Consider the following 10,601-nt stretch of genomic DNA (forward strand, 5'->3'; position numbering starts at 1 on the left):
AGTTTAGTTGGCTCCTAGCCTTCCCAGAGGAAATCCCAGGGTGCACTGGGGGAGAGAGGGAGGGCAAGCAGGGAGCGCTGGAGGATGTGTTGTAAAGGATGAGTCAGCAGAAAAGAAACCATTTTATTGCAGGTGCAGAAAAACTACCAGTGCTCTCTCTCGTCTCTCACATAGTCTCATTTCGTGTCAACCTTCCCTCCGCGAGAGTTATCTGCCATCAGGGTCTGTACACAGAGTACAAACTCAGGCAAAAGTGGCTGCCAATTTGTCACAGGTGCTTTAGGTGCTGTCACTTTATGAAGGCAGACGAGCTTAATGCTGGCGAAGGAGAACAGAGAGCGAGAGGTGGGAAACTCTCCGGGGAGCCCAGGCCGTTGAAAAGACGTGATGCATTGAAGCTGAGCTTTATTTGAGCGGTCACGCTTGTGTGTTCATGTAGCATTGTGTGTGTGAGTGTGTGTGAGTGCACTTTGATGTATTTATGACTTAGAGAAGAAGTGCATGGATGTGTGTGCACAAGTTAATAAGATGAAATTAACTTTCTGCAATTTTCAGAAAGCCGCTAATGATATAAATGTGAGAAATTGTTTTGAATGAATCACGGAGCACAACACACTCATACACATCACACACACACACAGCAAGTGTCTGCAGAATGTAAAAAGGATGTGGCCTCTGTTGGTTGTTTCATCTCTGTGCCACCATTGTTAAGCAGAAATTGGATTTTTTTTTTATGTGTGTGTGTATACGCAAAGGTGCACGTGAATGTGTGTGCATGTGACTGGGGAGGAGAGTGTTGCTGATTGTCTGGTGAAAGCCCGGAGGGCTCCCTTATGTAATTGAACTGAGCTGCTGCACTCAGATGAATCGCCAAGCCAATAAAACCCATTAGAATTGAATTGCATGAGAGAGTGTGGGAGATGGAGAGAAAAAAAGAAGAGAGGGAGAGGTACAGATGGAAAGATAAGAATTGTTTGTTTGCATGTATGCAACACACCTGTATGCATGTGTATGTATGTGAGTATGTGTGTATTTCGGCAAATCAGAGCAGGAAGTGAACACTGGGGGGCGAATAGAGTTTAATGCTTTTATAGAAAGATTCATAGAAGGCATAGGGGAGTGATAGAAGGATAAAATGATGGGTACATAGTGATATGGAGATGCAAGCTAGGTGACCGGGGATTAGTCTGTGTCTCCTCTGCTGTTGTAATGAGGTGTCAGGATAATTGGAATGAAAAACATAGTCCTCCATTTAATGAAGTGAGACTTTCAAAAAACAGAAAAAGAAGGAAAGTGGGAAGAGGTTGGGGGCTAGTGGCAGACAGAGATAATGCAGAGTCAATTTTGTAGTTTTCCTCCACACATGACAGCGCACCTCTATTGGCGTCTGAGTGAAATTTGAATGAGTCTCTAACCAATCAGTGTTGGCCTTAATGACCTCAGCGGTGCAGCCCCTGACCAATGTTTAGCCTCCTGTGCTGTGATTGACAGTTGGAGTCACCACTGCTCTGGGCAAGGCCCTCATAATCAGGAGCTCAGAACATGAAAGAATAACAGGACTCATCCAAAATGGCGGCACAGTATCCTCAGGCGCACTTCTGTGAGAATGAGATACGAGGAGAAACGTCATTATCGCAAGTGCCGCCACATCCATCCCTGGAAATAACATGGGCTGTGTGCCTGATTGGCAGCCATATAGTGTTAATGAATAACAATATGATGTAGGGAAAAAAGGACGCTATCGGCCAAGAGAACGACAGCTGTATAGCATTCTCCTTAATTAAGTTGAAGAGAGGCAGTGAGGGAACGTAGTCACCGAGGAGTGAAACCAGAGAGGCAGACGGATGGAGGAAAGTGAAGGAGGGAGGAAGTGCAAATGAGGGGAAGAGAGTTTGGTTGAAGAAGAACATGAAAACGAAGTGAGGGGTGACGATAAGGAGAAGCTGGAAATAGTGAGAAAGAACAATTTTTAGGTCATTTGTGATAGTCAAGAGGAATTAATCAGCGTCCAGTTAATTAGTGCAGCAACCCTGGTCATTAATCCTCAAGCTCAAGTGACAGCCACGTGCACACATACTTGAATCCACACACACATGCAACATATATGCACTCGTGCAGGAGAGCAGGAACAGGCACACATACTCACTTAATTGTTCAGTAATTTCTCTTTTTCTCCAACTGGTCCACTTTTCCTTTCCTCCCTCTCTTTGTCTTACTCTAATTCACACAAAAAAACTCTGCTCATCTCTTTGCCTTTCCCACAGAACACACCACGCACCATGTAACATTTCGTTACAGAGAGAAGAAGACCAAGGCTGGGCTCGAAGAAAGGGAAAAAAATCAGGAGGGGGGAGGTATAGTGCTGACATAAGAAGAGTGCAAAAAGAGATTGATGATCTCAGGGCCAGTGGGAGAAAGGGAGAGAAGAGACAGAGGAATACTTACCAATAAATTACTCCTGAACAGAAAGGGCAGTGTGTGTGTGTAGGTGTGTGTATAGTGTGTGTTTCTGTGGTTGTGTTGTATATGTGTTTACATGGCCAATTATGCAGTCGTGTGCAAATGTGCAGGAACATGCGGTCTGGGTGGTGTGTGTACAAGCCTGCATGTAATTCAAAACAAGCTGTGTGTGTGTGTGTGTGTGTGTGTGTGTGTCATTTGTGAGTGTGAGTGTGTGTGTGTCTCATGTGAGTGTGTGTGTGTTCCGAGACTTTGAGCGCCGAGACTACCTCTCGACGTTGCGGTTTTATAGAGATTGTGTGATGAAGTGGCATGTTATTCACTCTTAAAGTGCTGATGCACAGACGCAGACACACACATTCACACCCACTCTTCCATCTCCCTTTTAGTTCTTGTCAGCCATTATTTTTGTCTTTAACAGCAATATGAACTTGTCTCTTTCTACCTCTCTACCTACCATTGTGTCTCAGCCATTGATTCGGAGAATGTGTCAAGATCCAAGCTATTGTTCTGCATTGAATGAGACAGTCCCTGCATGGCACAGCTCCATTGGGAATGCATCTGTCACAGACAATGTCTCTGTCTCTCCTGCCATTGTACCATAGAAAATGTGTCAGTGATAGAGAATGTGTTCCTATATATTCCAATTGCCTCGTAGATGAATGTCAGTGTGCCAGGTATGATTCTCTTCAGCCCTCCGCTTTAAAGCATGTCTTCCCCATTGTAAACGTCTTCTTTAACCCCCTCAGCTGGCATAGAGGCCTGCCATAGACCATCATTTGTCCTTGTCCTTATCGCTTGTCAGGGGTAGAGATCGATTCCATTTCGCACACCCGGATCGATTTTGGAAAATAATTAGTAACATTTGTCTTTGGTATCGAAATGGCATCGGCCTCAATTGCTGATCTGCATGTTAGAAATTAGTCTTTCCTCCAGTTCTTGTGTATTACATCTTAACCTCCTGTTCAAAACTCAGTGGAAGAGACGAGCTGTTTATTCAGCAGGATGTTGAGGTTGAGCAGCTGGGAGATGCTAGATCGTCTCTCCGAATGTAGTTATTGGAAGTTACCCTACTCTACCTTCGATTGGCTTACTCTGATATTTTTACTCTAATCAATATCACTCCACAAACCTAAACCTAACCAACGTAACCGCAACGGTGGGTACGCTTTAGCATCTACCAGAATCCATAGACTGTATAAAGGCAGTGGATGCAGCCTTCAGGTCTAAAAAGTGAAGCCTTTAACTTGCATTCATTTTAATGGCCAGCATGGGTGAGGCCACTGGTTGCAAAAGATGCAAATCTATGATAAAATGATCCTACTTCTCACATGATTTATTGCCTCATTAACCATTTTCCTAATGAGTTTAAAGTCTTAATCTTTAGCTTCAATTCTTCTTCAATACAGCATGATATTAATTTTGTAAATGATGGTCCCATTTAGAGTAAAATAGATGATAGAGAAGGAATGCTTTAGGTTGTTGCATCATTGTAATTGACAAGTTGCTACCACAGAAACCTGTCAATCAGGTTAAAGGCATAAAAGCCTATCCATGGCACTGTCATGAGCTTGTTTTTGGTTTTCCTCAAATCATGGAAGCTAACTTTCTTAGTAAGTTCACACACCAAAACCAGGAGCCAGTTGCAGTCATATCCACCCTCTCAGTCAAATATTGCCTCCAAAAAACCAAGATGGCGGCAGCCAAAGTGCCAAACTAGAGGCTTCAAAACATTGATCCTCAAACCAATGTGTGGCTTCATGTTGGCTGCGTCCACTTCTTGTATCCAGTCAATGCAAGAACCTCAATTAATATTTATCTTAAATAAAGCATGTGTCATGTTTTATAGGCTGTAACCCTGCTATGCAACACTTTGTTTGTATGTCACTACATGTTGTTGTGTTATCCCCTGTCTGTCTGTAGATAATGTGTCAGTCACTACCACAGTCCCTCCTTCTCCCACCACCCAACCCATCACCTCCCATCCCGTCACCCCAACCCTCCTAACACCCAGCCTCGCTCCGGACGCAAAAGGTAACACACACACACCTTTTTTCACTCTGCTTCTGCTCCCCTCCATAGCTCTCTTCGTCCTTCCCTGCTCTCCTTTGGTGTCTTTCACTTCCCAACTCATTTGATGACTCTCAGGTGGCCTGCACACACACAGACACACACTTTTTCTTCTGCAACCTTCCTTTGCCCTGCATCTACATGAGCGTACGTGCCTGCATACGCTTGGGTGTGCACCATGTGCAACCACCCACTCCCTCTCTCACTCTCTCTCTTATCACTGGCTGTTTGATGCTCCCCACACACGCATTGCCCAGTCAGCGATTGTGTATGTGTGTGTGGTCTGGGGTGAGTCCCTTGGTGCTTGGTGGGTAATGTTAATGAATCTGCATTAAGAGTTTAAGGAACTGGCAACAACCGACACTGGCCTCTGGAGGGCCGCGGAGATGCTTCACTAACATATTTATCTGCACACACACACACACACAAACACACACATATACAGAGGGAAAAAAAGGGATCAAGGTGTGTCTAATCGTATTCTCCCTGATGATGATGTTACACAGCAGGAGCAAGAGTCTGCTTGGCACTGCTCTGCTATACCTTGAGTGTGTATGTGTGTAAAGCTGCACACACTTTCACTGGTTTCCCTCTCTTTTTATCTACAGAATCTATTTATCTCATACATACACTCACAAACACACGCTCACTGGTATCTCTCTTCTCTTTCCATACTTTCACCTGCTCCCTGTCTCCTCTCTGTGACTCTGTAAGGAGAGATGAAGCGAAGTGAGCGGGAGCATCCCTCTTGTTCTTCTGTTTCTGCTGCTGCCGTCTGTGGCAGGTAGAGGTTGTTCACCTGCTGGGCATGTGTGGAGATGTGTCATAAAGAGTCATAGCAAAAGCAGCAGCTTGAACAGTTTGGAGAACGTTTAGTCGATGTTGATGTAACCTCTGAGGGGCTCCTCGGAGAAATGACGCACCTCTTTAATACTTGCATTCATTTCCTGTGGTGCTTTGGGCTGTGGTGGCGTGAGGTAAAGGTACCGCGTTTGCTTTTTTATCCTCTGTGAAATACTGCTGCTTGATCCTACACAGTTTGATCTCACACGCCCTGTGTCCCTGCAGATGCACCTTTCTTTATTTAATCATCAACAATACTTAATCGCACGTTTAAACAGGAATGTGATGCACTTTGTCAAAGTGCTAAATGTCCGAAGGGCAAAAGAATGTGCCCTTTTTTTTCCAGCTGTCAATCCCTGCTCATTTTCCTCCTCTTCCTATCCTTCACTTCCTCCTTGACTCTCTCGTCTTTCTCTCCTGATCTCTCTGTGTTAGCACTGTATTAATGATTCATGTTTTAATTCTGCTCTGTCAAGGTCCAAGAGCTGCATCAATAACTCCGTGTCCTTGCTTCCTATTGGCCTCACCAGCTCTTATACTACACCCCCTCAGCCCCATCAAAAAATTACAAAAAAAAAACTTTGACAGAGACTCAGGCACTCAAAGAGCTGCACAGATTACCATAATTTATCACTTTACCAACTATTTCTTTCTCTGCCTCTCCATCACTGCACTCAACTACCTGCTTTTGTCATGTCAAAAAGTATTTTTGGTCAAACCATTCGCAGATAAATTACATTTTTGGTCTTCAGTTTGCTTCATGAGCCAATTCTGGCTGCAGCTTACAGTTAATCTATTGATTATTCTTTCATCTAACCAATTAATCAACACGATGTGAGAAAATACTGTAATAATGATCATCACAATTTACCAAATTGGTTATATTTCTTTGATCGATGGATCCCAAGTGGCTGAAAATTACATATTTCACTCCTAAAACATTAATTAGTTATCAAAACTGTCAATTACATTTTTGTGTCAGCTGACTAACTGCTTAATGGACTAATCATTTCAACACTAACCTTCACTTCCTTTCATTATTCCTTCTGTTTTTCCCTTAGTATTTGTCCTTTACTTTAAATCGGTGTGAAGTTGGTAAAAGGTGAGGTCGACATGAATAATTCCTTACTTCTGCTGCAATTTTATACTACAAAATGTCACAGAATTGTTTTATCTTTTTAACTCTCTTCACTCATGTCGTGGTGAAGTGTTTGGTTTCATTTCCCAGGGCTCCACTACTCAGGATGTAAACACACTCAAAGTTTCCCTCATTCAAAATGCATTGTGGTCTCGACAGGTGCTTAGCTGAAGTGGGTTTTTAGAGGCTGACATACTTATTTTTTTATTCACTCTCTTCATTTCTCCACCTTTTTTCTCACCCATTCTCACTGTCTGTGCAGTGAGGGGTGATGAAAGGTGATAATGCAAGTTGGGTGGAAGATATTGACTTCTGTTTTCTCCTGCCTCGCTCCCTGTACCCTCTCCCACGCTGCCCTTATAATGTGCTTTCTTTCTCTCACCTTTCTATCTTTTCCCTCTACAACATCTCTCGTGCTTTCATTTTTGATCCATTTCTCTCTTTGTCTCCATTTCTTTGCCTGCACTTCTCTCTCCTTTTATCTCCATATTTCCCTTTATATACCCCCACACTCCACCCACACGTACTATTTGTCTCCTTTGTTCTTCCTCAGATCCCGGTGCAGTGGTAGAGACTCACAGTGCAGTGCCATATGCAGTGATAGGTGGCGTTCTGGCACTGCTGGTTTTCACCGTCATCTGCGTCCTCATCGTCACCATCTGGTGCTCTGTTCGACAGAAAGGTAACACACACACACATGCAACACTCCAAGTGACACAAAAGTTTCTTTCACAAGCAGGGGACACATTTTGGCAATCAGTATTTTATCACATTTTTCACAGGCACGTTTTCTCATCTCGCCACTTTCTGGCTGTGAAAAAAAATCATTGCTGGCCAGTTACACCCAGATTCTTTGGAAATGATCTTTTAAACTGAGGTGTAAAATCGTCAGTGCAAAGCAGACAGGATGGGAAGCTCCTCTCCAGGCCGCCACTGTCCATGATGGACGACCTTGGCCAGGATAGCGGAAGAGACCGGGTGGGGTGGGAAATGTAGGTGTGGTCCCCATGTTTTATGACTATATGTTAGTGTATCAAGGCTCATCTATTAAAAGTGGCCTGCCTGCGTTCCCTATCTTTTTAAGTGCCCCCGTGTTGGCAGCCTTCGACTCTGCGTTACAGCTGCCAAGAAATGATCCGAGAACAGTGTAGCAAGCAGCGAGCAGCTATTACTTACCCTATGGCTAGACGAGCCGTCAGTCAACATTCACTATGGCTTGACCGCCAATCAGCGCAGAGACAGGACCATTACAACCAAACCATGTTGAGACAGAGCCATTAGGGCTTTGTCTTTGACTGTCAGCACGCCAGTCAACCTCTGCGGTAAGGAGAATTAGAGTGTCACTCACCCCTGGAGTGAAGGGACACTCGAGCAGGGAGATGACTGGAGCGGCTCTTGGTCTCTGTGAAACCTGTGCTGCACAGAATCATTAATCATACAGACCTGCGGGGTGTTAAAATGTGTTTGATGGGTTTTGTGAGTGACGCAAACGTGCCATTGTTCTCTTGCACCTAACCTTCCTTCCACCCTTTTCTGCCAATCTCTCCTCCCTCCCTGTCTTCTGTTCTCTATTATCTTCTCCGCCTGCCCCTCCTCTTCTGCCTCTTCTGTTCACACATCCATCCCCTACCTTTAATTTCCGCCGGTAGGCTCGTACCGTACACGAGAGCCTATTCTTGCTTGGTATTGACCTAACAATCAGTTAACTAATGTATTAATCAGTCACAGGTATGGAACTCAATATTTTTTACTGCTGAGTGGTTTGATAATGCTGCATGGCGCTGCAATGAACATGACGCTTTGCCAACTAACCTTCCCCCTCCAATCTTCCCCTCTCTCTCTCTCTCTCTCTTCTCATGCAGGTTCCTATCTTACCCATGAGGCCAGTGGGTTGGATGAACATGGTGAGGTGCAGGAGGCTTTCCTCAATGGGAACGACGCCAGCCAGGGCAAGAAGGAGTACCTACTGTAGCCCCTCTCCTTCCCCTTTCCCCTTTTCTTCTGACCTCATCCCCCCATCCCTTCCTCTCCCTGTCTACCACCTTATATACAGTATACACACACGCACACACACACGCACACACACACACACACACACACACACACACACACACACTTCTATACAAAGCGCCATAACGGGCGGCCTTCTGAAAACGACTGTATACAGATACTGCACACAGCCAATCCATCCCGCTCCATTCCACTCCATGCACACACACAAACCCAGAGACAGACCGAGAAAAAGAGAGCCTATAGATCCACCAGCCATTAACGACTGTGCCATATACTGTAAGTCGGAGAAACTGGGGAAAATGGAGAGAGCAGGATAGCGTGGAGGGGCGGGGGGAGAGGGTGAGGTGAATGTAGACAATAACTAAATGATGCCATAATTATTTTGATCGAGAGGGAAGCGGGGAACACAAAGAAAGCAGGCACTCTGCCCATGCTGCCTCCAAAGTGGAAGGGGAATTAGAGGCAGATGACTGCTATAATTCCACGCCTGGAGAAAACCATCTATTGCACAAAGCTCAGTCTTTGACTCGTGTGGACAGAGGGAGCAGTCTGTGAGCAGGCTGGGGGAGCTGAGGAGGGACGGCGGGAGTTGACCAGGAGGTATTGAGCGTTAGATGCGAGAAAATTGAAATTTTTGAAATTGCCAAAGCATCCTTCCTATGTATAATTCCCTAACAACACTGCTGTTTTACAGCCCAGAGTCCCGGAAAGTATCCAGACTTTGAGAACAGGCTAACTGTCCTGTTTCGCTATTAGTCTGCCAATACTTTGAGAAAAGGAATCATCTCCTAGTGATTATTTCAGTCCTCTCGTTGCATCAGCAAGGAAAAGATGGTTCTCTTTTCATTTAATTAACTCTCCATCTCCTCCTTCCTCTCCGTTCACCTGTAACCATCCTCTCTCCCCTCTCCCTTATATCTCTCTTTCTCTGTCTGCCCCCCCTCTATTGCTCCTCCTTTGTTGGCTCCTAATAATGAAAGGATTAGTGTTGGGCTGCGTTCCCGACAAAGAAGAAAGGAATATGACTTGCTAAGGCATTAAAGAAAAGCTTAATTATTTTAGAATGTCATTAAGAGGATAAAAAGGTTTAAAAGTCTTAATAAGAAGGGCAAGGGGAGTGAATGAATGAGAAAATAAAATGGATGGATATTTTTTTCTGAATGCTACCACACATATGCAGATACATGCACACATCCATACGTACAGTAAACATGTTGACAGAACAAGTATACATATCTCTGAACTCCTTATTTGTATAAAAAAAGAACATCGACATAAATTAAATGAAACATTTAAGAAATAAAAAAAAAAAAGTTTACTATTGAAACGCATTATGAAGCAACTATACTAACACAGAATATTAGCCTATAGAGGTGCAAAGCCGAACTGTCCAGTGATCTTTAAAGAAAATAAAGAAAAGAATAAAAAAAATTTCATTTGTCTTTATGAGAAACCAGAGGTTTTTGATTTTTTTATTAATTATTATTATTATTTGAACAATTATGATTGTTGTTAATGTTATTATTATTATTGCCGTTGTTATTATTATAATTGTAAATGTTAAAGAAATGTACACTTCCCATGGTTTGTTTTTGGTTCTACTGTAGAGAAATTGCTGTCTTTTTTCACTCTTACCTTTCCTCTCTTTCCCAGTCTTTCTCTCTCTTCGTCTCCTGTGCCTAGTCGTCTCTTCTCCTGTCTTTCACTCTTGTTTATTTTAGAGTCCATGTGTCATTGTTGATATATAGCTAACTATTTCTTTATAGGGGAAAGATACAAAGCACGACAAAATAAAAAAGAATTCAAAAATAACCTTCAGGATCAGACTGGTTTTTGGGTGTGTTTACTGTGTAATTAGCAGGGGCTGTTTTTGAAATCCTGTAAAAAGAGAAAGAGGAGATGGAGCATATGATTAGATCAATAGGGAATAGTGCAGTTATAGGTTGGAAGATAAAGATGAAGGAGACGGAGCGGGTTGTAACTGGCAGCTGATTCCGAATAAATAGAATAAGCAAAACAGGAGGCTCCGTGGCGCCGCTAATGAATCATAAGAACAGATAGCGGGGAAGGAAAGGGT

The 10,601-nt window shown here is 43.6% G+C and overlaps 1 protein-coding gene across 3 annotated transcripts in view; it reads left to right on the plus strand.

The window, feature by feature from the left end:
- cadm4 (cell adhesion molecule 4) overlaps positions 1-10,336 on the plus strand; it is a 198,814-nt gene extending 188,478 nt beyond the window's left edge. For 2 of the 3 annotated variants that reach the window (XM_059338570.1, XM_059338569.1), the window contains exons 7-8: positions 7,065-7,193; positions 8,374-10,336. In XM_059338570.1, coding sequence (XP_059194553.1) covers positions 7,065-7,193; positions 8,374-8,483 — 239 coding nt within the window. In that variant the 3' untranslated portion in view covers positions 8,484-10,336. Of the gene's footprint in view, positions 1-7,064; positions 7,194-8,160; positions 8,240-8,373 lie in introns of all 3 variants that reach the window. The other variant, XM_059338571.1, reaches the window with a different exon arrangement.
- The last annotated feature ends 265 nt before the right edge of the window (positions 10,337-10,601 follow it).

Source organism: Centropristis striata, chromosome 8, assembly GCF_030273125.1.
Source record: "Centropristis striata isolate RG_2023a ecotype Rhode Island chromosome 8, C.striata_1.0, whole genome shotgun sequence".
In the NCBI taxonomy this organism is placed as follows: domain Eukaryota; kingdom Metazoa; phylum Chordata; class Actinopteri; order Perciformes; family Serranidae; genus Centropristis; species Centropristis striata.